The 27417-nt window shown below is 41.6% G+C and overlaps 2 protein-coding genes across 4 annotated transcripts; one reads left to right on the forward strand and one right to left on the reverse strand.

The window, feature by feature from the left end:
• Positions 1 to 523: 523 nt before the first annotated feature.
• LOC115566937 (H-2 class II histocompatibility antigen, A-U alpha chain-like) lies at positions 524 to 3755 on the reverse strand. Of its 3 annotated transcripts, none has more exons than XM_030393010.1 (5): positions 3163 to 3755; positions 1787 to 1906; positions 1305 to 1568; positions 933 to 1214; positions 524 to 838 (listed from the first exon to the last, which is right to left on the reverse strand). In XM_030393010.1, exons 1-5 carry the CDS (start codon positions 3191 to 3193, stop codon positions 717 to 719), a joined length of 819 nt encoding a protein of 272 aa, XP_030248870.1. In that variant the 5' UTR covers positions 3194 to 3755; the 3' UTR covers positions 524 to 716. The 3 variants fall into 3 exon arrangements, with proteins under 3 accessions (XP_030248870.1, XP_030248871.1, XP_030248872.1); XM_030393011.1 differs by having other exon boundaries at positions 3191 to 3302; XM_030393012.1 differs by having other exon boundaries at positions 1787 to 1883; positions 3163 to 3293.
• On the forward strand, positions 3535 to 27243 carry fam171a1 (family with sequence similarity 171 member A1). The gene is made up of 9 exons (XM_030392996.1): positions 3535 to 3673; positions 11693 to 11920; positions 12580 to 12672; positions 16237 to 16395; positions 16985 to 17161; positions 20719 to 20835; positions 21019 to 21133; positions 21852 to 21969; positions 22328 to 27243. The coding sequence occupies exons 1-9, from the start codon at positions 3562 to 3564 to the stop codon at positions 23879 to 23881; spliced, it is 2673 nt and encodes an 890-aa protein (XP_030248856.1). The 5' UTR covers positions 3535 to 3561; the 3' UTR covers positions 23882 to 27243.
• The last annotated feature ends 174 nt before the right edge of the window (positions 27244 to 27417 follow it).

The following is a 27417-nucleotide window of genomic DNA, read 5'->3' on the forward strand; positions in this document are numbered from 1 at the left end:
AGGGAGCCCGGACAGGACTCCATTGCAGTAGTCCAGGCGGGAGGTGATGAAGGCATGGATGAGGGTCTCATCCACAGGTTCAGAGAGAGAGGGCCGGAGTCTGGAGATGTTTTTGAGATGGTAAAAAGCTGATTTTGTAATGGATTTTATGTGTGATTGGAAAGATAGTGTGGAATCAAGGATGACACCCAGGTTGCGGACTTCCGTGGATATTAGATTCTCATGATTCTATTCATGTAGACGCTGTTGTCCCTCTACACTGTTGATCATGAGATGGCATCTGTTTGATTGGCAGCTCATTTGAGCCGAAATGAACTTGTACGCCCACCCTAAAGCCTACAACAGCCAACAATTGATTGTGTAGGCAAATGACCCACACTCTCTTCTTTCTCCTCTCTCCTGAGCTACTTACACGCCAGCCTCCGGATGACTGACGCCTCATGTAATCCAGTAATACATATTGATATATGGACTTTATAAATCCTGAAGTCATACAAGTAATAATCCACTGCATGGTCAAACATCTCCACTGATTTGTTTATTTATAATACTCTCTTAAAAGCAAACACATTGAGAGTATAAAGCACATTTATGCATAAACATTAAAATCCCTTACAAGTTTCAAAATTGAAAAACAGACAGAATCAAATGTACAGTGTATGTCAGATAGCAATGTTTAAATAAGAAATAGAGTGTTAGTGACAGTGATAGAGAAATTAATCTCTATAGTGTCCCTTGGCAATAAAAAATACACCAACAATGACTCCCAACAAGCCCAGAGCCAGGCCCACACCTAAGACAATATCTGGTAAAGGACTGGGATGGGTGAATTCATGATCTGCAAAGGAAATCAGAGAGTACATGCTTCAATACAGACACAAAAAAAACATTTGAATCAATTTTTAAGTGCATTCATAAGATAAAACAATCACCCCAGATCCTTGTTAAAGGTCGGTCCAGGGCCAGGTGCTCCACAGTGCAGCTATAAATGTCCCCCTCCCTCGGTGTGAATGTCAGGGTGGAGAACTGGTGGAAGGTATGATCATTATTTGGAAAATACCGACTGAGTGACAGCCCCTCCGACACCAGATCATCATTTTTGGTCCAGCTGACTCTGATGTCAGGTGGGTAGAAATGATTCACGGAGCAGATGAGGGTGTTTTCTACACCCAGCTGAACTTCTTCTGCAGTGTAGAGGATGCTCTCAGGAGGGTCTTTAGTGGGTCAAAAGGCAATTAAAAAAAAATGTCATCAGCAATGTATCAGTCACATCAGTAGAGAGATAAATGTTGAGATTAACTTACCAACTTCTTCTGGTGGATTTTTCTTTTCGTGTGCAAACATTGCAGCAAACGCTAAACAGACGTCCTTGTTTTTATGAGCATCGCGAAGTGTACTCAAACCAAACAAAATTTCACTTGGATCAGGATCAAGAAATCTGGGCACAGTGTAAACAGTCTCGTTTCGTGGGAAATCCATGTATAAGATCTCCTCAGCATCGAACTCGAACTGGATTTCAACTGTGCCATTCACAAAGCAGCCCACAAGATAGAGAAGTTCATGGGGAACTGAAACACAGTGTCATAGAAATAAAAATCTGATCAAACTGTTTGTAATTCCACTTTGCAAAAGTTAGTTTCTTTCTAATAACGTTTATTCTTTTAGGCATTTGTAACCTTGATGCAAAGAAACTGAAAACACTCAAGAATGCATCACATATTTATGTTTCCACTATTAATGTTAAAAACTAGAACAAAAGAGTCGTACGTTTAAATAACATGCTTACTTTGTGAGCAGGCACAGAAGCAGAAGTTGAGCATCAGGATTATGAAAGCAGATCGCCTCATGTCTGAGCGACAGACCGACATTGCTGGATGGAAAGTCTGAAAGAAGCAACACGTTTCACCTGTTTGTTAAAAGGAAACACACAGATTTAAGTTCAGATATAAATCTAAAATAAAACCTTTTAAGCAGCTGTTTAACCTGTTTTGCAGCTAAGACATTCTCCAGTCTGTGAACTATGAGGAACTTTAAGTGGGAGGGGAAAACCAGGTGACTTAATGACCTTCCCATTAATGTTGTTGGAAATGTTGTTGAACATTTCTTGAAATATTTCATGATGAGAGCTTCCAGGGTCATTTACTTTAGCTGATATGATGAGAAGTAGGAAATTCTATCACAAAACGAAATGTCAAGGATTACAAAGTAAAGTATTTCCATTGTGGTCTTTGATGCAAAACAGGGTTTTACGAAGAAAACAAAGCAGTAAATACCAAAGTTACCATCAGTTGATCATAATATATAAACAAGACTGAGTTTACATCCATGCCATGTGGGCTATATCTGAAGGCCAGCATGCTCACAAAGACACTGCTTACATGCAAGATGTTAACATTAACCATCTTAGTTTAGCATGCTAACATTTACTAACTGGCACAAAACACAAAATAAAGCTGAGGCTGATGGGAAAATCATTACATCTGTAGGTATTTAGTCCTAAACCAAAATATTGGACGACTGGGACCTGATGGTGGTGCAACATGAAAAGTCAGGGAGTGTGTCATCAAAGTGATAGTAAGTTATCTTTAGGGTTTGAACCAAGTTTCATGGCAGTCCATCCAACAGCTGTGAAACAACTTCAGTAAAAGCCAAAAACGTCCAGCTGCTAAGGAATTGCAGGGTCGGAATTAAATGTACATACATCATTTATTGATACATACACCCATAAATAATATTGCCTAGTAGTTAAATGATCATAGCATGAGAAGATAAATGAGAAGAGTGAACTGCAAAGAATTTTTGTTATTTTATTAACTTTAATCAGCTTGGTGGTAGAGGGAAAAAATAAAAGTTGTTTTTCTATTTGTAAAGCTTTGTATTTTTTCTTAAAATCGCAATTTTAATTGTTTAACCAATCATATTTATTATTATTATTATTATTATTGTTATGATTAATATTATTTTTTCATTATTATCATTGTTGTTATTGTTATTAACATTAGTAGTAGTAATAGTAGGAGTATTGTATTTAGTGCAACTGTGGTCCGATAACACTATTTCTTTGTCCATTGTGGGCCTCGGTGATTTGGGGGGAAACAACGAAATGAATGTAATTTTGTGTGAAGGGTTTTCTCGGTGAAAGATGTTAAGTGAACAACGAACCGGTAAAAGCAGAGAAAGCTGTACTTTCCATTATTCGGCTGGCAGATGGCGCTGTAGGTCCGCGGGTGTTCGCGGTGCTGCGTGTGAACGAAGCCGCCTGTTGGTGCTGTTCTGGGGCATGTGGCTCAGAGGAATGGGGCCGTCTTCCTCCTCTCTGACCCTGGGCCGTCGATGAAAAAACCGACCGAGCGGCAAAAGGGCTGGGGATGCACAACGGGACAGGAGAAACACGGCTCTACAGGGGGAAAAAACAGGACTGCTGATGCTGCTGGACATGGAGTGTCGCCTCCTTTGCGGAATAAAGCGAGTTGACGCTGATGTGTCCGGTCAGTGAGTTGTTACCTCTGAACATTTGGCTCCTACTTTGTGCTTTTTAACCGTTTCAGACTCACATCTGCAATGATGCGGGCTGTGGACCGGAGACGAACCGCCGCGATTGTACTCTGCTTTTTTGGATACCTTGTCTCCGGAGCAGTCGCCAAAACATTACCTGAGGACACCGCCACAGAAGGTAAAAGTGTTTTTAATATTTCTCTCAGCCTCCTTTGTCCATTAAACGGCCGGTTAGCCGGCTGTTTCTGGTGGCTAATGGTACCGCTAGCCTGCTCGGATGCTGAGGTGACCAAAACTTAGCTAGCGTTAGCAAGTTAGCTGCTGGCAGAAATGGCAGGAAAACTTGTTTGAAATGTTTTATCATCCAACCTGTTTTTTTGTTGTTGTTTTTTTTTTTTATCTACCTGGATAACAACCTTGTTTCATCGACATGAATGTTGGAAATACTTTGATAGTGTGAGTGACTGGAAACATGCCCTCATAAAGTCCAGAATCATGCAGCAGGGGAGAGAGTCCAGCTGCTGTGATTTGTCATTTTAATCGTCGCTAGAACAGAAAACACTCTTTATCTTTATCTCTCTTTATACTGTGTGGGAACAAGGAGACCACCTGGCTCAGGTGTCTCACAGCAAACAGATGAGTACCAACAACAAACTTAATACATTGCCTTTGTGCACGAGCCAAAACTAATGATTATGTTCTTGACTGCACAGGTAGTCAGTGTGATCCCAGAGCCCAGGTTTACATATTCAAATACTTTGTCCAGTAGTCTTAAACAGAAGGCTTGTCAGTCTGCTATAGTAAAGGAACAGCAAAACAGACAATCACTGAAGAAGTGGGAATCATTTAATTTTTGCCATTTATACTGTCAAAAATGACACAATTGCAAACTCTTTTTTCTTAATATTTACTTCTGCTCAACTTTATTTAACTCATAAGATAAGATACAAAACAAGATGCATTTAATTGATCCCATCTAGGTGATAGAAGTGTTACACCAGTGGAAGTTAGGGATAGACCGATGATCAGCCCTGGCTAATTATCTGGGTCGATATTCAGCCTTTTTCGATTATCGGTATCAGGGATCTTTCTTCAGATTGCTGGCTGTGATGCAGCATCCTCTCACACAATGTGCCACGTATCTGATCGGTCACAGGTCACAATTGATTGCCTATCAACACTGAATACTAAATTATATTTTTTATTTTAACTGCAAATGAATGTCGGTCCCACATATCTATTAATTTTATTGATTTGTAATGATTGGTATCAGTCTAAGTCGACCCCCTAGTAAAAGTCCAAGAACTGGACTACATTTTTGGAAACCAGAACATAGTTTAGCTTTGCCCAAAACACGTTTTTAATATAACTGTCTTGATGTGAGGCATGCAACAACAGATTGTGATAACCTTAAGTGTTTAAAAACTAAAACTCAGGCGCACTGGTGCAACCGATGAACATGTTTAGTTTCACTTGGCAGTTTTTTGAGTGCATGTGTGACCAAAATAGTCGCACCCTGGAGCGCTGTACGTCAAATGGAGCATGAAAAACCAACATATGAAATATCTTTTTTATTAGAGGTTATTCTCAAGGAATGGAATCGGCTTGACAGTGAAGTGTGTCTGTAGATAGCGGTGTCAGCAGCTAACCATAACAGGGCTGTAGTGGGTGAATACATTAATTTCCCTTCAGCGTCATGGGGTATCCTGTCACTGCTGCAGCAGACACATGCAGTTTGAAAACCAGCATGAACCACACTAATCTGTTGGCATCTCATTCAGTTACCAACTTCAAAGCTGCCCTGTCATACTTACTACTAAGGTGGAGCCACATCTGTTTTACCCATCACTTTTATCTCTCACTTGCACAAACACACACAAACACACACACATGCATATAAACATACAGTAACTATTCCTGTAAATCAGTAGTCAGGGTGAGATGAAATGCAACCCTGCGCAGATTTTTTTCAAAATTGCAGAGTTGGTTACTGATATTTTATGATTTAATGAGGAGTTTTTGATGTTGTTCTACTTGAAGGCTTTGCATCAGACATTTTCTGTGTGAAAATCTGCTTAATTCACAACAAAGAACAAGGTATAATTCCTATGATAATTCACAAGATTGTGGTGCTTTGAAGGCTGTCACGGCCTCTCTCTGCTCTCTGTTTTCCCTAACTCTTTTTCTGGTGTTCTCTTCGCCTCAGATTGACCTTCACTTGTCATTAGGGGTTGTGTGTGTGTGTGTGTGTATGTGTTTGTGTGTGTTTGTGCGTGTGTGTGTGTGTGTGTGTGTGTGTGTGTGTGTGTTCAGGTCGATACTGAGGATTTCTCCTGCTCCGTCCAGCAGGCAACATGGATGAGTGGAGCCAGACAGACAATCTACCCGCAGATATAGATCTCACTCACATTACTGCTGCCCATAATAGGCATGGCATTGCATCTCCAGCAGACAAACATTCGCTGAAGCTGGACAAGGGCTGCCAGGAAGTGGACCAATCAAATGATATTGTAGCCAGCAAGCCAAGCTTGATTTTAATCACGAGGTGCTGGTCGGAGTGCTAACAGCAGCTCAGTTTGGGTAGGATATATCGGGTCATGAGATATCATTGTAGTTAGGGAGGGGGGAGGTCAAAGAGCACAACCAGTAATGGTATACAGTACTGAAGTAAGACGAAAGGAGTCGATTTACTCTTTAGCATGAGAGTGGAGATCTTATGATGTAACCTAATTGCTTATAGTTCCCTGCTGAGTTAATGGGATTGACAAACACTGTCTAATCTGTTTTTTAATCCAGATGAGGGAAAATAGCAGCAGGGTGGACACCGATCGGAAACCGTTTTCTTGATTTGTAATGGCAGAGCTGTCGTGTGTGTGCTTTTTATTTTGTAAACCGTGTGTTGATTTTTGTTTCCACATGTTGTGACATGTTTTATTCCTGCTGGTGATTCATACTTGATCTTATTGACCTTTTAATGTAATCCTCGCTTTGTTCCCATAACAATTTAAAAAGGTCTATTACTGACCACACTGAGAATCAGATGTTTGTTGTTAATCTTAATGAGAAACAAATAGCGTCAGTCTTCGTTTTTTAGTTTGCTGTGGTCGAACAAGTCATTACATCCAGAAACACAAACAACAGTATGTTGGAGCTTGAAGTTGAAATGACACACTCTGCTGTAGTTTTAATAGAGTCAAATCCTTAAATGCATTGCTTTCTTTTTGGTTTGTCGACAACACGGCTGGGTGGTATTTTTTTTAAATACTTAATATCAAATACATTCTTACTCAAACAAAATACCAACATTTCATCTACTCAAAAGTCTGTGACAAGAGTTCTTGTGCTCTTGTCACATGATCTCTGGCTCCTCTTGTACCCAACCATGTGCTGCTGCTAGAGATGGTGAAAGAAATCTGTTTTGTTGCCCTGTTTTGCTGTTGTTGCTGTCTTCTTAGACTTGTTGATTTGTCCTTTTGTAGCTGAACCAGTTCCAAAATTATTCACATTTTCTCTAGTCCATGCCAGCAAATTGATGCAGAAGAAGGTGTATAGAAATGATGTCATTAAAACACTGCAGTCAACTTTCAAACAGTGGAAAACAGAATGCAAAATGTTATGAAATATGGCATGTATGCTTGTTTCATGTTTTAGTATGAGAAAGGTTATTGCCTCCTCCTCCACACAGATCTGATGTTCTCATCTGCTGCAATTTTTAGCCTCTCCAGTGGAAGCTTGAGTGACATTTAAGTCACAATGTTTTCACTCAGTCTGTTTCCATTACACTCTGTTGCATTTTGTTTTTATTGATTCACCAACCTTTCCAACACCAAGCACAAAACTATTTCCATGCTGCTTTTTTATGTGAAAGTGCACATAAAAACTGGCAGATGGAAACTCACTTTGTGTTTGCTTAATGATTATAAACAACCTGATTTTTTCTCATTAGGGATGGGTGACAGGCCAAGGTCTTCCATCACCTATACCATAACTATACACATCACAAAACAATTGTTCTTTAAATGTAATTAGGAAATGTTTTGAAATAACCAACATGTCAGGGCGCAAAAGAAACCAGCTAAATGCAACTGGCTGATTTTCTTTACTAACCACCCACCAAAAGAACACTCGTAATCTGAGTGGCAGTAAAATTTTAACACATTTTAATCACTAGCCATTTGGCTTATGGACAGAAAAGTTAACTTGGCACCCTTCATACCGTACCATACCTCATCACATTTGATTACTTTCTAATTTGACTTAAAACATACAAAACAAAAACAACTTCCTCACAGGACAACTCTTGATTGGATAAAAAAGGCTTAACTAACATTAAAATGGAGTATTTAAGTTTTCGAATGAGAATACAGATATACAAGTATTTTCATTGTTGATTAATCTGTCAGTTATTTTCTGGGTTAATTGATTAGTTGTTGAGTCCATAAAATATGAGACAGTGTCGATCAGTGTTTCCAAGTTGACGCCCTGAAATTTCGAGTTTGGTTCACAATCCAAAAATGATCAGTTTGCTGTCAAAGAGGAATAAAGAAATCAGCAAATATAAACATTTTAGAAGCTTGAATGAGAGAAATACACTTACTCAATTATGAATTTACAAGGAAAACAGTTTAATTAATTTGATATTTGATATCTAATCGATTTACTGTTGCAGCTCTACAGTGCAGCATGAAAACATCCTTACTGTCAGTCTCAAGTAGTCCTGCCCAGATAACATTACCTGTCAGGAAGCTGGATTCACCAGATCACAAGAGAGTATCCCACATAGTCTACACCAAATATATAGTAGAGACACCAAGAGGTAGCTCCCAATCTCTAAAGGTGGGCACGTTTCTACCATTGCACGGTATATAGCGTCATATCACACGACCCTAACTGACCTGACTTTGAACACCACTAACTTGTGATAAGCCACTAATTTAATGAGCAGTGACCGCTTGCGTGGCTGCAACTGTTATATTGATGTTGTGTACAAGCAAGCTTTGCCCTCAGCCTCGTGTGCAGAAAGCATCTGTTTCCCCCCTTCTCTATTTGGAAGAGCACCAAACCCCCTCACACGCCCAGTGGAGGCCAGCCATACCAGACATTTCCAGTTTATCACACCTCACTTTAATGGTGTAGGAATGCTTTGCCTCCCTGTAACTTCTGATTAATATGCCACACTTGTTTTAATTCAGGCTGTAGTGGGCTGAAAACATTCACACAATCTTTCTCTCTCCTAGGGTCTTCCTGCCCGCATTCAAACACGCACAACCACCCTGCTGCTTTGGCTGCTGCTGCCTGAGATAATTGGTCTGGGATCGCAGCGTTGGTCAGGCAAAACTCTCTTTGATACCTTTATTGTCCATATGGTACTCAATATACACAGACAAGGAGTCAGTACAGTTATGGAGGTTTGAATGTAGCTGCAGAATGGAGATCTTTGTCAGAGCAGAAAGGAGCTTGTTTAACGATGATGCCACAGCAGTAGTGATTTATTGGATGAGTACTGGGAGGGGACTGTTGCATTTGTCAGTCTGGAGTCTCCCAAGGGGTTTCTTTTAAAGTGAGCACAGCTGGTACCCCTAACAACATATCACTGGGAGGGGAACAGGAAGTGAGGTCATGATCTTTCCCAACACACACACACACACCTCACATCTTAATGCATTGGGATGATTCCTTCAAGGGGAAATCTTTTTGTTTTTCAGTCCTCTGCTGTGACAGCGCAAATGTAATTAAGGAGAGGAATGAAGTGAAGGATCAGAAAGCAGCTGCAGAGCAGATCTTCACACCAGACCTCTCAGGATAATCATGTGTTTGGTTTGAGATTGACACGTTGCTCTGCCAGATTCTGTCCCGTACAAAACAGCATATAACTTCTACCACGCAGAGGTATCATTTAGTGCCGTGTTGTGTTTTTAGGTGGAGCCTGCACTCAGGCTGAACTCTTACCAGATTGTCAGTGTGGTTCCTCCCCTACCACAGGATCCCTGAGTGTGGGGGGAGGGCGGATTAGTCTAGCCGGGGGTATGTATGTGTTAGCGTGTGTGTCACGGAGGGTGGGGTTACAAGAAAGAGTTACGATGAAATTCAGTTGCAGTGAATATGGGGGAGGTGAGTATGTTTAGGTCAAGGGAGATGGAGGGAGAAACCCTTTCAGGCTTAATTGAGCGGTCAACGCGGGTCAATCAGCAGCCAATGACAAAAACAGAGTTTAAGTTGTCGTGTTTGAAGACACAAAGAGCGTGCGGTGGTGTGGATGTTAAAAAGCTGAGATTGACTTTTTGTTTTTCAGCTTGTGCTTTAATGAAGCTGAAATGAGCTGCCTCACTCAGAGTAGAAAATAGATGTGCACATATCTTACTGCACTTGAGCACAGTTTGATTTGCTTTTACTTACGCATTCCCATTTTCCTGCCATTACCTGCCATTTTATGCTTCCTCTCCACTTCAACTGCATCACTGTTGGTTAAGATAAGACTTAATTGATCCCTGTGGGGGAATTCTGAAGCTACCCAGCAGTATATAAAGTAATTAAAAGATGCCCCACCTTTATCAATTTGATTAATGTTAATTACAACGACCGCTATGAAGTGTCGTCCATGCAGCTGTACTGCCTGCAGTCTCACTTCACTGGTGTCACAGAATGTGTAGCAGAACCAGAACTTTTTTGATGCTTGAAATTGTCAGCACTACAGCCAAAGTAGCTTGTCTATTGTTTTGTGACATTTTCAAAACAAGAGAGCCCCTGAGATGCATGTTGCAAGTTGATGACGTCTCTTTTTATGATTTTTCTCCTCGGGCTGCCTCCACTGATCAACAGATCATTCTGTGATAAAAATTATAATTTTGTCCATGATTTGTAATATCCCATGGTGATGTAGGCTGGCAATAATCTAAATCATCTGAATCTAAATAAAATCACAATATTTAAGTCTATTATTGCAAATATGATATTCTTGACAATATAACAGAATACTGGAAATTAGTTTCAGCGGTTCAACAGACGCTGCTGAGTTCTCCTCGCTGGATTTTTTGCTTTACTTGTACTCAGCCAGGTGCCTCTGCTTGAGATGGTGGTGAAAGAGGGTTATTGTTTGGCCCCTGCTGGCTGTCAAAAAATTATCGGACCAGTCGACGTTAGTATATCAGACATTTTCACACTACTGATGTCGCTCTTTAAAAATGGAGCCAGTAGCAATGTTACTTGTCCTTTCAGCCATGCTGGTTGTTTCTGTGTGTGTGTGTGTGTGTGTGTGTGTGTGTGTGTGTGTGTGTGTGTGTGTGTGTGTGTGTGTGTGTGTGTGTGTGTGTGTGTGTGTGTGTGTGTGTGTGCGCGTGTGTATACACACAACAACAGTATGACATGCTGGTGTAATGGCGAACAATATGATATGGCACATTCTGTGTTAGCATATACTCACAATGCTTGTTTTATTCAACCAACAGTCCAAAACACAATTATATGTTGATATAAGGTAAAGGAACGCAGCAAATCCTCACATCCTACTTGAAATAACTATATAAATAACTAAACTAAATAACTATAAAAGTCAGTTATCAAAATACTTGCAGTAAAGTTTAATAATTTGTTTGTAGATTTTCCAAGTGAATAATCATCTACTCATTGTAATCTTTATTTTTCTGTTTACCTTGTATTGGTACAGTTCACCAAGAAGTCATTGCACCAACTGACATGCTTCAAAATATCAGTCTGTCACAGAATATGACAAAGGCTTCATCAGACACAGTGTGACATGCAGTGAACTAGTGAGATTGTTGTTATCTTCCAACCTTTGCTGTGAGCCTCTCCTCAATCAACAGGCAGTCTGTGTAAATGTGTTTTATTCCTCCTTCCCATTAGTGAAGGTGTTTGTTTGTACAGTTGCTTTTCCCCTCTGGTCCAAGGCTTCTTTGAGAGAGGGAAATGGTCCATTGTTTCAGAGGGGAAATGCTGTTGGTAGGAGTCCAGGAAATGGTCAGACGGCCGTCTCTTTGTGATTGGCTGGGATGTGGAACGCCGTCTTTGTGGATTGGAGGCAAAGGGCCTGGAACCGTAACAAAACCCAGTTACAGTAGATGACTGTATTTAAGACGGCTGTAATTATAACACCACTGTGTTTTATGTCTGTAGTGATTTTCTCTGCGTTGACTCTCAGATATATATACACCCGCTCAGTGAACACTCTGTCGCTTCACAGAGGTGACTCTGAAGGTTCACCTGAGCGATGCCAGCACTCACCAGCCCCTGGGAGGAGCCACCATACAGCTCTTCGCCAACCACACTCCTGTAACCACGGAAACCTCATCAGTTGATGGCAACACCTACCTGCGCTTCCCCTACCGCCTTGGGACACTGTTGGTCGTCACCGCAACCAAACAGGGATATGTGCCAAACTCTGTGCCCTGGACTCCCTCCAGATTACCTGGTAGGTGTGCGTGTGTGTGTCTGAGAGAGAGAGAGAGGGAGAGAGAGATATTTTAGGACAGTTGAAGGAGTTATTTCCATTTGCAGTGTTTGCACTCAGGTTATTGATTTCCATGTGTGTGCCTGTTTAATGTGTTAGTGTGAATGAAAAATTGTGAGTTTGTGCCAGGTGTGTGAGCTAATGATAAGTGGAGTGCTCCATTACTAATTTATTACAGTAGATGCCAAAACCCAGCAAGGGGGCTGCTTAAGCTTCCCTTTCACTAGCACACACTTGTGCACACAAAGTACCTCCCAAGAGGCTGCAGTACACTGTGTGTGTTTGTGTGTGTGTGTACTAGTGGGTGTAGAGGGGGGTGGTTATTATGAGCCAACGGAACGGCAGCCAATTGGATTATCACGCTTACCAGCTCTGAACAATGGAGGAGTGAAAGGAAGGAAGGAAGAGGAAAGAAGTGCAGTTCGCTGGGTCAGGCCTGTGTCCTGCACAGCAGACAAGATGAAAGCAGCAGTATTAAAAATGTATAACGATGGTTTAATGACTTGTTATGTCCGATACTGATCAGTAAAGTGGCCAGGTAGATTGCAGTTTGCTTCTTATCTGATTGTGAATTCATTGGGTCAGTTAATGTGGTGTGTGTGGTCCTGTTTGTGTCCCAGTGTTTTCCTCCATCAGCCTCGACCTGCTACCAGAAAGAGCTGCTACTCTGACGGTGTATGAAGATGTTGTGGAGATTGTTTCAGGCCTACAAGGTAAAACACAGTGTGTGTATGCATATTATGAACAGCTGTGTTCTAGATTTGTTTTTTTCTTAAACAGTTTTCACCCAAAAACCACTAAAATCTTTTGAAATAAGCAATTGGTTTAAATTAAAGTCTCAACAGTTCTTAAAACTATCTAAACACAGAGTTCATCAGCAGCCATTCTTGAGCTTTTGATCATGTCACACAAGCTGCTTCTGCAGATGAAGTTAAAATCTCAAATGTTAAGCCAAATAGGAGAAACGTTTTTTAAAATACTCAGAAAAACAGATATTTAAACATCTATGTATAAATCCACGACAACCGGGCAAACACTGTCTCACCAGGAAGGTCATGTGATGTGATTGAAAGCGCCAGAGCAGCTATTAAAAGACCTTGTGGTGAGATTTTTATGTCAACTGTTTTGGCAAAGCAACATTTTTACCCAGATGTTATGTTTCACACTAAAAACTGAAGTATATTAACCTACTGATGTATTTATATTTTCTCATCCTGCTTTTATAACAAAAATAAATACTGATAAATTCACACATTTGTTTTATAATAATGGAAAATAATTAGTCCTACCCAAACATCAAACAGCCTACTGTCTAGCAAGGTCTGACAGATGCCCTTGATGAAAAATCCTCCCTCCTCCATCCACACACATACACAATATAAATCATTTGTCTACCTTTGTTAGTCAGCCTCTTTGTTAAGATGTGTGTAATTACATTAGATAAGGCTTTCTCACTCAGGCACAATCAATATAGTCTCTTTGTCTGCTGCATCTTTTGTGTGTCTGTGACCAACAAGGGAGTAATTTAACGTGTCAGCTGTGTTGTCTGACAAAAAAAATTCACAGACCCAGCACGCATAAAAGTATAGATGCCATTAGCATGTAGACCACTTGAGTACACACTGCCCACAGCACGTGCCTCTCTGCCCTCCGTCCGACACACTCCGTTTGTCACAATGATGTGAACTTGGACGCCCTGGGGAGTGATAAACCTTGGCATGAGGTATGAGGAAAGAGAATAAAAGAGGAAGAGGAGGAGGATGATACAAGGTTGTGCTGGAAAGTGGGGTTGTGGGTGGAGCAGTGGGAGAGAATAAGGGAAGAAAGGGGGATGGGCAGGGCAGTGTCCAACAGAAGGAGGAACAGATGAGGTGAGAGAAAAGTGGAGGGAAAAAGACGAGTAGAGTTGACGACAGGAGCACACAAAGAACAGAAACGGGGTCATTTCCTTTCACAAAAACAGAGCCACAGAAGGGAAATAACACTTGCACCTGAATTTCACGGAGAAGACTTTGACAGAAACATGAAAGTTAAAAGATGCACACGCTACAGAGCCAAAATCCGTGTCGAGTGCAACTAGAAACACAGTGAACAGTCGTACACAGCTGGATCTGTGTCTCACTGCTCAGGAATGTGCACCCACAGTCGGACCACAATGACATCACCTTGCTGAGTCCAGCTACATGCAGTCTTTACTGTTTATTCCTCTTTATCAAAGATTTGAGGGGCAGGGAGGGACTGGATGGGAGAAATAAAAAGGAAACCAATAATTTAGCAAAAAATATCAGAGAGAAGCATCACACAAGCCCAAAGAAATAGTCGAGCAAGGCATTATCTCCACTGTGTAGATCCGGAGTTGCCACGATTAGGCCTTATCTGAAGGCCAAATTTATAAAAAGGCATAAGGCAAAGACGAGGAGTAGAAAATTGCCTTGTAAAATGTCCTGAAGCAACATTGGTGTGCACGGACTGCTCCTGTCAGGTGAAAACTTGTAGTTGAAAAAAACTCTTTAGTTTAACTTCTCATGTTTTACATGTACAAAATGTTATTGTTACGTTTGACTGTTGTTACTCATGACTGAATTGCATGTTCCACCTACACACTGATCCAATATGGACATTTTAATACTTAAATTACATTTATTTATATATTTTTTTTAACTGTTATCCTTTTTTGTTTTTCAGTTTTTATTCTTCAAATTAATCTTGAGAATTTGACAAATGAAACCTTTGAATGAAGGTTGGAAAACTGTTCATTTGTATTTTCTTGTAACCCTCCTGTACTTAATCCAAATAGGACCCGTTGAAGGATAAATCGAGCAATATTACAAATTGTATGATTATTCTCAAACTGACAATTATTGTGTTATTTTGCCTTTCAAAACTTCCCAAGCATGTGTCTTGCATTCAGCATCAAATCTGTTGGTTCTAAAGATGTTAATCTTTCAGAATTTGGAGCAACTGCATTCTATTATTTTTAGATAAGACAGTATTTTTCAAAACAGCTGGGTGCTGCAGTGTTAACAGTTGTTACTCAAACAACAGAATTGGTGCATTGGTGTTTGGGACTTTTTCCAGCCGTGGATTAACACACAGTTGGTGCTTTAGTGAGTATTTCCTGCAGCAGGACGGTGTATGTGGGATCGACTCAGAATAAACTACAGTGCCCACAACTGTGTTGCTCTTTGAAGTGTATTTAACACAAGCAGCAGTCTGTGGCTCAGAAGAATAATCTGTGTCAGGCTTTGGCTGCACAGGAAATACTTGTTAAAGGATCAAATCATTATTGGTTTGGGGCTTTTTAGGGATTTTTTAACAATAGGAAATCACCAGCCTTATACTTTAGGATGTTCTGAAGGGATCTGGATTTGGCTTTGATTTTAATAAAGAAGATATTAACAGACGATTTTAAAAGAGAAGATTGACTAATGTATGATGTTCAATACAGAAAAAAGTAAGGCAATTGCCTAATCACAACTGAAGATCTTACACAGCAAATAATTTGTGTCATGTGTTATTTAAAACTCACAGAAGTATCTGACCAAAGTAACTGGTAATACGTATATTTTGGGGGAATTGTATGCCTTGATTAGAGAGCAATTGCTGGAGAAATTATAGCAAACAAGGGGAGAGAAATGGAGACCGACTCACAATGTCCGTCTGGTTTCGACTGGGGTGTTGGGGTTCATTGTTGGTGGCTTAACACCTATGTAACCACTGAAATGTTAAGAGTTATGAGAAAAATTTGTATTATAAAATTTAATTCGGGTCAGCCTTGTGGCCTGATGGTTTAAAGACCTATTTATGCTCCCTTTACGTACCAAAATAGATGCTCCTCTTTCAAATTATATAACTGTCACTGCCCACATATAGTACATCCATGCGCCCTTAACGTTGGCATGGATGTTGGCAAATGCTAGATGGTGCCGCTCAGAGTCAAATTGGTCTTGCACGCCATCGTCAGGCTCACATTTAATTCCCATCCAATTTCCTCCCAGCTGTTCCATAGTAATTGTTCTTCTCTGTGCCCCGGTGAAGATCATACAGATGTTTTAAACTGCTCATCTCTCAGAAGTATGGACACAAGGCTCCATTCATATGTGTATCTAACATCACGCATAGTGAGCCTTATGGTGCATCCCGGTTAAAAACAGTTAACAGTTTGGTTTCTGTGAGTGTCCTCCCATGTATCCTATCTCTTCCAACACCTACAGAAAAAAATCCTAAAAAAGGTACAATAACTAACAATGTCCATGGTTCCTCTGTCGGTCCTCAAGGTTTCAGGCATCAGCCCACTGTTCATTTCCAGCGCAGAGCTCTGAGTCTTCCTTCCAACACATCCTACGCCAACTTAACTGCTCTGCTCACTGTGGCCAGCACCCCCTCGCACATCCAGCACTTTCCTCACCTGCAGGTCCTTGGTGGCAACAGCACAGGTGAGTCTCAAACTGGCTCATGGTAGCAGCACAATAGGCGTTAAAGACTCAACCGTAGAAATAGGGAAAGGAGAGAGGGGGCACAGATGACAGGGGAGTTGGCTGCTGAGAGGGGGGTGGGGAGTGAATAGAGGAAGCAGTGGTACATCAGACAGACTCCACCTTGGATTGGCCTCTCTATCTGACCTCCTGAAACACAGTAACCCCTGTGTGTGCTCTCTGTGCCTGCACACTTTCAGGCAGTCTTGATGTGTGTTGTATGAATGTGTGTGTCTTACTCCTTCAGCTTCAATACCCCTCAAAAGCTCCCCCTCCCCATAGCACCTTCTCCCTCCAGGTAGCATAAGCATACTTGTGCATTGTCACACTTTCCACCCTCAGTCTCTCCGCTTTTTCACTCTCAATCCTGTTTCCCTCTTTCCTGTCTTCCGCTTGTTTTCTTTCCTGTCTGTGTTTCCCCTGACAACTATCCTTTATCTACTATCCGCCGTCTGCTCCTTTCTCTGCTCCCCCTCCTGTGCACCTTATTCCTGCTCCCTTACCTTTTTGCTGCATTTCTTTCTCTCACACTCTCCTGTCTCTCTCACAGGGACAGAGAAGAGGTTTGAATTGACTCCTATAGCAGCCATATCTGTTCACTTATTGGCCAGCGATGGAGCAGAGCTGCAGGTGAATGAGCCAATCACAGTCTCCATCCCACTGCCAGCTGACAGTGGCCTTAAGGAAAATGATCACATCCCAGCTTGGAGATTCGACCCACGCTTAGGTATGTACTGACAGAAACACAAACACGCTTTTCTGAGCATACACTCTAAGCATATGCTGCTTGCTACATCTACATTAGTGTGAAAAACAACCTCAACCGTTTCTTCTGTGTAAATGAGACCTACTTCCCTGAGTGAAAGATTTATGAAAGTGTCAGAACAGGATCATTAATACAGACCACGTGCATGTTTACACAGTGCAGCCACTTGTAGCTGTGTGTCAGGTTGATGAATGAATTTATTCATAAGGTCATAAAAAATTACCAACACGGGGCGCCTCTTAATCTGCAAATCAAAACACAAATACTGCTAGACATCACAAGATTGGACCGTGGATGCATAATCTGCTGGAGCTCAGTTAAATCTCAAACTGAGCTAAACAATAGTAAAGGGCTCTGTGGTGCTGACTCCTGCAGCAGAGACCCTTGGACCCTCTGATTTATTTCAGCAATCTTAAATCTGTGTTGTCAGATGTCCCACACTGTGACACACCCAGTTTGTCTTGGACAGGCTGAGCTGAAGGACGGTGATTAGATAATCAGTTGATTCAGATGAGTCTGCACTACAAAACATCCTCCTCTGTGTACATTAGTCTCACATTTCCACATCTACTCTATCTCCACATTGTGTTTTCTGCCAGTGAAAGGTCTGTCAGGACCTATTAAAATTCTTCTAGTGAAATAAAATGTACCGGGTTGTACAGTGCGGTCGATTGCAGTCTAAGAATACTAATAATGGTTATAATATGTTATTTTCTACTTGACACCAAAGAACATAGTGCTGTTACTCTGGATTTTTTTAAACATGGCGGTGCACAGATGATGCAGCTTACCATCTTGTGTTCTTGTCAACTTGAAGAAAATTACAGTTTTCATGTGTTGAGTCAGAGTGCATGAAGCTTAAATAAAATAATAGGACCCTTGTCACGCGGGTAATAAATGTCTTCTATATTAAACTTCTTCCAGTCCCGACTGCATGTGTGATGAGTCAAGCATTTCTCTCTAAATCTACCCTAAGAATATTCCTGGTAAACAGTTAAGTGAATCATTGTTTCAGTGTTTAAAATCTGGACCATCCTTGCTCTTGTGATAGTTTTTAAGGATCCCGAGGCTCAGTTTAAAGAGCCCAAAGTATCAACATCCAGAGCTTATAAAAAGGGCTTTGATAAAAGCTGAAAGAACAAACGTACACACACACTCACACACACACACACGCACGCACACGCATGCACACACACACACACACACACACACACACTTGTAGCCTACGCACAGCCTGTAGCAGTGAGTATTTCCACAACAGAAGCCGTCCCTGGACCCCCCCTCTCTGGGCTACATCTCGTGTTCCTTAGCAACCCGCCAAATAAATAACACAACAGAGAGGCCCGGCTCCTGATTGAGTTTCTTCACTGCGCAGTTAAGTGTGTAAAATGTGCGTGTGTGTGGTTTTGTATGTGTTAAACTGAAGATAAAACAAACACAAAGAACTTTGAAATCCGTCTGGTATCTCTGCTGAGGAATACTGAAGCTCCCTCAGTCACAAAGAGGATAGTTTGGTTTACAAAGTGTGCAGGGAAACCTGTTCCTCTTGTATAACTGACAACCTCTCATGTGTTGTTACATGTCAACAGAGCATGGAGCGAAATGATGTCATATACAAACAGATCAAGTTCACCTCACCGACGAGTGTGATGATGCTTCCTCAGATGAACTGACTATCTGTGAATCTCTACAAGAGACAATGTCAGCTGTGTTGACTTTGCATGAATGGGTGGGAAGCAGAAGTAATATGCAGGCTGTACTGATGTTATAAATGCATTGTGTCCAAGCAGAGCTGGGACACTCTGCAGAGTATTGTGGGGAAGCGTGGGAACAGAGTCATTAAATGTCAGTATTGAACAGGTCAGTCACAGAGAGAGAGAGAGAGAGAGAGAGAGAGAGAGAGGACTCCCCTGTGGAAACAATCAGACAGAACCAGGGTGAATCCATGGCAGGGCTGGGCACAAGCCGTGTGTGTGTGTGTGTGTGTTTGTGTGTGTTTGTGTGTGTGTGTGTCTGTGTGTGTGTGTGAGAGAGAGGTTGCTGAGTCACACAGCCTCTCTGATGTCTCTTTGCCCCTTGTTCCCTTATCTCTGCTTCCATTCCTCCTTGTTATCCTCCCTTGTTTCCTCTCCTTGTTATGTTTTATTTCCTGTTCAAACCCTTTCCTCATCAGATGTCCTCTCCATCAGTTTTTGCTTCCTCCTGAAGATCGATGCAGATTCCTGACTATTTGTATATGTTGTATAACTGAGAATAAACATAGAAACAAAGTGGTTCTCACCATGGCAGCCCTGAGGCCCAAAGGAGGGGAAGTTTGAAGGCACAACTGAGTGTTTCCTCCTGGAGCAGATTTACTGTGAGCCAATCAATCAGTGCCTTTTGGCTTTGTTGTGGTTTTTGGGCACTGGCACTGCTAGAGCTGCTATTGTGCTCCTGTTCATAGGCTGTCATTGACATTATACTGAGCATGCTGCCTCCCTGTGGGTGAATTAAGTACTGCCAAAACACTCACTACAGAGCTTGAATCAGCGTTTTACCAGCTATTAATCAGGTTTAAAAAGCACTGAATTCATTTCCCTCTAAAAGGTCTTAAAAAGTATTAAAGTCTTAAATTCAATTTTACAGAAGTTTTAGAAAGCAATTTTTGTTTTAAAATTAACTCGTCTGAACATTTCTGCCTGAGGAACGTCCGAATGATTTTCATTGGAAATGGTGGGTTTTTTGTTGAAGACAACAACCCCTGTGTCTTCCATTTGGATTGTTTTGACTTAGGGACCCTAGCAGCAGAAATTACATACTATGCCTTTAAATTCATGAATAATTTTAAAGAGAATAATCCATAAATCAATTTTATGCTCCTTATCTGTGTGCAGTTGCATTCATTTGATTAATAATATTAATGTAACGTAATGTTATACACTGTTGGTTTAACTAATTACCTCCGATAAGGATGTTTTGTTTTCCGTTCCTATTGGCTGGTTTGTCAGCAGGACCACACAACAATTACTGAACGGATTTCCATTAACATCATCCATCCATCATGGCTCTTGATGGAAAAACATCAGGTATAATTAGGTGTCTGGTATCTATGAGTGAGTACAATTTGATGCTCCCAAAAAAAATCAAAAAATATGTTTTATTTGACTGAATTAAAGGGGACTGCTGTATTTTTATGAATAATTAATGGCTATTTATCATCCATATTGGTTTTCCATCATGATTCACACTTGTGGTCATTGTGAATTTAAAACAGGTATTGCACCGTGGTTGTGAAAAGGTCTTTAAAAGTATAAAAGACATTGATTTTACTTTACTTCTGTCAACGAACATAAATAATTTACACTTGACAGGTGTTTAAATGTAGCTCAGCTGACTGCTGCTCTGTTTATTAATGAGAGTGATGTGGGAGTCTGCTGCAGGCCTTTCCAGTTTGTCACTAATGCAGTCTGTGACGGTGGCATTAATGCAGTAATAATTGTTGTGAAATCTGATTTCAAGCTCTGTTTGTGTGCGTGTAGGTGCCTGGATAAAGAGCAGCTTGGGTCATGTGCAGAGGGAGGGCAACCAGCTCAGTCTGACCTACATTGCTCCTCAGCTGGGGTACTGGGTGGCCGCCATGTCCCCACTACACTCAGGTGAGGAATTACTTTGACACAGATTATAGTTACTGTAAAACCATTTTAGCAGGTCATATATGTACTCACATACAGTATGTGTAGAGTATGGAAATGGTGTAAGACACTCAACCAAGCTTTCATTCTTATTGAGCTCAGGATTTGCTTTTTCTCTCTTTTCCCAACTTTTTGTCTGTTCATCAGGTCCGGTGTTTGCGAAGGACATCAGCATGTACCACACCGTGTTTCTGTTGGCTATACTCGGAGGCATGGCCCTCATCCTGCTCTGCCTGCTCTGCCTCCTGTTGTACTACTGCAGGTGTGTGAAACGCATGTCCGGTCTGAAGTCAGAACTTGCCAGATTTGTCTCAAAATGGGGAATATACAATACTATGAGTCAGGTCCCCTGACTCCCGACCATGTGGAACATGTAAATGTACAGTAGCTGACTGTTTTAGGCAGAGGAGAGGTCATCACATTACTGGCAGTATCTCATGGAACATTAAATTCAACATTAAGTCAAAGAGAGACAGAAGCTTTGAGTTTGGTATGTTTTTCTTTATTTGTTCTCTCTGCCAAGTATTAAACAATTTCTTCATGCAAAGGAATCCCCTTCTGCATCCCTTTAGCATCAGGTCTGAAGAAAGTCTGTCCTATTGTCATTATTTAGCCAAATGAACTGAAGTCCATCTAAGAGGATGGATCTCACTCACTTTATCCATTGTTCAGTTATGATATCAGCACAAAAAAAAAAAGAGAATTCACATGGAAAGTTGTTTATAGCAGGTCACATGACAAAAGTTGCACCACAGAAAATGTGTACTGACTGTTAAATCAAATAATTAAATGTAAACAAAGCAGACTGGTACTGCACAAGACCTCAGACACCATTGCTCTACTTCAAATAAAAGCACTGGGGGAATTCTTTTGCCCAATTGAAGTGCCTGTTTTCATCACAGTGTTTCTGTAGGGAAGTAGTACTTAAACATGTTTCTCTAATTAAATCACAACATCTGCTGTTTTTCTTTGTTGTTCAGGCGTCGTTGTTTGAAGCCTCGAGTGTCACACCGCAAGCTCACAATGTCCTCTGGTCTGGACAGCAGTAAGAGGGATCAAGCCACCTCCATGTCCCACCTGAACCTCATCAGCAACGAGGTCTGTCGGACTTACAGAGAACAGCTCAATTGCTAGTCTACACTGCACTGTCTGAGGGAATACACCAAAGGAAGCACTTAATTAAAACCTGGCTGGCTTGGTTCAAGCTCCCTGTACCGGGGACATATCCCAGCTAAGGGGTCCTTAAGAATTAAATGAGACCCTCTGAGTATTATGGAGGTGCTGTACCGTAGCTTTATCTAACATCCCTGTAGTCAGCAGAAAGTACTGTTACTAAATTATCCTCAAATAGTTTGATAAATGTGAAGTTTTCCTTGGTTTGTGTCCTCTTCACATCTTTCTTTACATGAAATAGATCTTTAAAGTTTCTTACACTCAAATATTTCATTGTCTGTAGGTGCAGCTGGAACTTGTTTCCACAGCAACTGAGCCCGACATGACCACACCAATGCTGAAGCCTTTCTCTTACGAGCATCAAGACAATTCACGTCAACACAACATAATCCATCACAGCAAACACAGCCGCTCCTCTTTGGGCAACAACAGCCACCACGGCTCATCTCTTGGCAATCTGACGCCTCGCAGCAGAGACTACAGGCAGTCTGCAGAAACGTTCCAACTAAAGGCTCCCCTTTCATGCGGAACAGACCGGGGCTACCGTCAATCATACACCTCCGTCTGCTCATCGGGCAACCGGATTTCAGATGCACTGTCATCACCAGCTCACGGTCGAATGTCAGCTAACCCACTGAGCAGTGTTGGGATTGTTGATTGCATCTCCCCTTCCTCCCCTCCTCACTCCCCCAGCAGAGGGGAGGGGAGTGAGTGTAGAGCCACTGACTACCTTCTGTCACGCTCTGTGGACCACCTGGAGCGTCCTAATCTCCCGTCACTCACCCGCCCGGGCCAGCTGCTCTGTTGCGGCTCCGTGGATCTGCTGAGTGGAGGAGAAGGTTACCCCAGGGTGCGTCCTACGCTTGTGATCCCAGCACACTATATGCGCCTGCCTGGGGAGCACCCTCTGTCTGGTCAGGCCCTCCTGCTGCAGACTGACCAGCAGAGTGACTTGGAGACCATCCAGGCTGAGCTCAATGCCTCACATTCCCAGCAACCTCTGGGGCAAACACCCACCGACTGCACCCCAAATCCTACCAATCAGGGTGACGGAGAGCGACGCGGCCTGTCGGAGTCTCTGTCAATCCCAGCAGCACTTGGGGAAACGGGTCTAGTGGAGATAAACAGCGAGGACACCTTATTGGCTGAAAAGACTTTAATGGAGCTAAGAGGGGGGAAGCCTCTGCCTCACCCACGAGCCTGGTTTGTCTCACTCGATGGACGCTCCAATGCTCATATTCGCCACTCCTACATTGACCTCCAGCGAGCAGGGTGCCACAGCAACACACCAGGTGGAGGAGGTCCACAGGGTAATGGCAGCGGCAGGAGGCGTGGCAACGATGCCAGTCTGGACTCCGGTGTGGATCTGAACGAGCCAAGAGTGGGCCGCAAAGGGAGAGACGGAGACCGGGAGGAGAGAGAGAGAGAGATAGAGAAAGACAGGTCGAAAGGCACGACAGCAGCTATGGCCTACACTCAGCTGGTGTATGTTGATGATCTGGAGGGGGGAGGCAGCGAGGAGGAGACGCCCAAGAGCAGCCCACAGGACAGTAAAACAGGATCCATCCTGTCAGACAAAGAAGAGGGTCAAAGAGTGGATCAGGGTAAAGGAGAAGAGGGGGTACAAATTCAAGAGCAACCGCCCTCACTTTCCTCTTCATCACCTTCTTCTCCTCCTCCTCTGCCGACACCAGAGGGAGAGACTTTCAGGACTGATAACACACTGCTGTCGGTCTCTCCTGATGGAGATGCAGCTCACGATGATGGAGAGGAGGAGAAGAAGAGTCCCTGGCAGAGGAGAGAGGAGCGACCCCTGCTGGCCTTCAACCTTAAATGAGCCACAGATCACCATTTAAAGGATAGATTCACATTTTTTTCTTTATAGAAAATTCACATGTCCATATTAACACTGACTACACGAACAGGGTTAATGGTCACTGTAATTGTTCCTTCTGTATGCACTGGTCCCTCTGAAAGTGATTTCAGTATAAGTTATGGGGGAAAATCCTAAGTCAGAGGCAAAGATGCTGTGTGAGTTGCTGTAATTTAAGTTCAAAAACCAAACTCCTTTTTTTTTTTATTCACGTTTTTTATTGATTCCACATATCGATATTCAACATTTCACATATACAATTTTCCAACAGTATACAACATTCCTATACTTCTCCACCAGGTAGCAGAGACATAGATAGACGTACATTCTCAAAGAAAATTACAGTAGATTAAATGTGAAGAGAAAAAATCAAAACAAAACAAAACATCTCTTTTTTTTCTCCTGTCCTTATTTTCACACCTCTCTTACCTTGTCCCTTTTCTCCTGTTGGAGGGTAAACATAATAAACATATGAACAGAGAACAAGTATGTAGCCTAAACCAAGGGGATCAGTAATCTACCATACACAGCGTCCTTACTGCACAAAGTCTGCTCTCAATGGAGACACGGCCAAACTCCTTCTTATTTCATCTTTACTCAGACATAATACATAATGTATATTTTAAGCTAAAATGTACTTTACCGTGTCACTTAAAAGAACAGTTAATCAAAAAATAAAAATTCAGTCATTTTCCGATCACCCTCATACTGATGTGAAATCAAGTAAAGCTTTGTAGTCCACAAAACATTTCTGGAGCTTCACAACAAAACAGTGTTGCAGCCTTTTCCTAAATAACTGAAGTAGATGGGGACTGAGGAAACAGCAGAAATAAGACCAACAACACACATATGATGATTCCATACACCTTGTCCAGCATAATCCATGTCTCAGATTTTGTCAGTATGAAGCCTTCTTGGTTTTTTTTTTTTTTTACCATTTTAAAACAAGTCCCCAGCTACCCATTTTTTCATCGGCATGGGGGTGAGAAGATGATGACTGAATTTGTCATTGTTGACTTATCCTTTAATCTTCTTAATATCATTATCTACCAAAAGATGCTTTTTATAACATCAGAACTCGCCAGCGAATCATAAAGTTTTGATCAGTATCACAGTAATCCAGTCATAGTTGTCTCTATGTCCATGGATACACCACCAACGGAAACAGCAAACATACTTTTAATAGTGCCAATTTAAAATTACATCCATTGAAAACACCCGATCCTATTGACACCTGGAAATATTCTGTGCATACATGGCGCAGGTCTATTCAATACTGTATATTGTTGTTTGAATTACATGGATGCAATTTGTATCCCATCTCTTACATTGAAATGGCTTAAAGGAAAGCTCTATTTCATCTTGGTTTAGACAGGAGGAACAATAACAGCAGCCAAATGTGTTCAATTGTACATATGGGCATTTGTTTCAAGATGTGAACCTATCCTCGACTCCCACTCTGCGCAAACCTTAACATGAAGGATGTGACCATTTGAACCAAAGCCCTTTGTTTTTCTTAACTATAGCACTGAGAGAATATTTCAGCACTGGGGTCGCTTCTAGTCGAGAACACGAAGGGGTGGTTCAGATCCTTCATGAACTTCCGGGTCCCCTTTCTGAAAATGACCACTGTTGTCCTTGACTTTGTCCTCCTCACGACACTCCACATAAACACAAACCTCTTGATATTGCCCAAGGAAGACAAATGGACTTAGGAGGCAAGAATAAGAATATTTTATGCACAACAAATATATGCCTTTTTTTTTTTTTTTATAAATAGCCATGTTAGCGTAAAGGAGCTGTAGTAGAAACAGAGGATGGGTGGTTCTCTCACAGATGAAAGACTACAGGAACCTTTTGTCTCGAGCCATATTGGCCTCAGTCCACTGACTGTAAAGAAGCCGGGAACACACCACATTTGTTTAAAGTGAGATTATAACCCGTTCTGACTGATTTTTAAGATTGTGGAATATCTGTGCAAGTGATTCTGCTGTTTTCACAGTCTCAGAATCAGAGTCACCCCTGATATTAATGTGTAAATCCTGTACTTTGAATGGTTTTGAGAACGTTGCTAGAATTTAATCTGGCCCTTCAGAAGGCTGTTTGGGTATTTTTACATGATCGTCACAGGAGCTGAAGCTTTTGGACTGAAGAAATCAAACCACTATCGGCACTGCAACATAATCAGATAATGTGACACACCACTATGCCAGTGGGCTAAGATATAATACCACTACGAAACTGTAGATCCACATGAAATAATTGTGAAAATATGAAGGGTTTTGTAATTGTTGAACCACTGACTGGCATATTTTTTGCTCTAAAGGCTATGCATCACTTTTATACGGCTGCTTGAGATGCCTTGTTTTGTAATTTTAATTGCCAACATGAAGTATTTTATCTGAAAATAGGCTATTTTTATTTCTTTAAGTATGTTAAGGGCTTTTCTTCCTCACCCGCCTTATTGTTAGAAAACAAACCGCAAAGTTTTACCTGAACCAAACTTGTTTTGCATGCTTTGTTTCACCTTGTTTACCATTTCCTTGTGCTCAAAGTGCCTTTGAACAACCTGACTCTGCAACAGATTTGTGGAACAAATTACCTTATTTATTTCTGGTCTTCTTTTGCCTTCAGCTTCTCTCCTCTACCTCAGCGCCCCCCCCCCCCCCTTTTCTCTCCCACTCGTGAAAGAAAGCATGCAGTAAACTTTCCTCAGCACTAGCGTGTGTTACAAGCTACACTGCAGACATCTCAGAAAATGTCTACCAGCTGCTGCAATCGTAAAAGTCCTCTACAGCAATCAGCCAGACACCAATCTCTCTCAGAGTACACAGTTAAGGATTTACCAGAGTTTTTAAGTGTAGCACAGGATAGATAAAGCTAAGTGCGATTGTATGTGAAGCTAATCTGCAGGTCATTTCAGTGCATTTTCTTATGTTTGTGATTTTTAAGAGGGTGAATGTTTGTTTCGAATGTGTTTATGTGCACCTGGGTGGTATTCATCTGTGATGCTGCTTGGCTGTGAGTTTGTGTTGTCAGATTGTGTGTGTGTTCATTCGAGAGAGCTGAGAAATAATCAACATGCATCCACTCGAGGTTCATATAGTTGTAGCAATCATATTACAGAGTGTGTATAGTACTTTCCTTTTCCTCTACATGGTCAAAATGATGTGTGAGTTGGTGTTGTGAATGGCCTCTTCTCTCTTTAGTATCCCACTGCAACCTCCAGTTCTAGGGTGGAGTTGCAATACAGCATCCTGAGTGTGTAACTTGGTTGCTCGCATTATATTTGAAGCCTATTATTCTGAATAAACAGCCAAACTGGAGTGATTTGTGTTTGTATAATTGAACAAATATGACAGAAGTCATTCGAGATTTGTATTTCCTCAGTTTTACATGTCAGGTTCTCAGGAAGTTCACCTTCAACCACAGATGCCCTTTTGGTAATAATTTTGTTTTCTTTAGGAACCCTGTCCTCAAATGCGTGTCAATCAAATTGG

The sequence above is a fragment of the Sparus aurata genome, chromosome 17 (genome assembly GCF_900880675.1).
Source record: "Sparus aurata chromosome 17, fSpaAur1.1, whole genome shotgun sequence".
Classification (NCBI taxonomy): domain Eukaryota; kingdom Metazoa; phylum Chordata; class Actinopteri; order Spariformes; family Sparidae; genus Sparus; species Sparus aurata.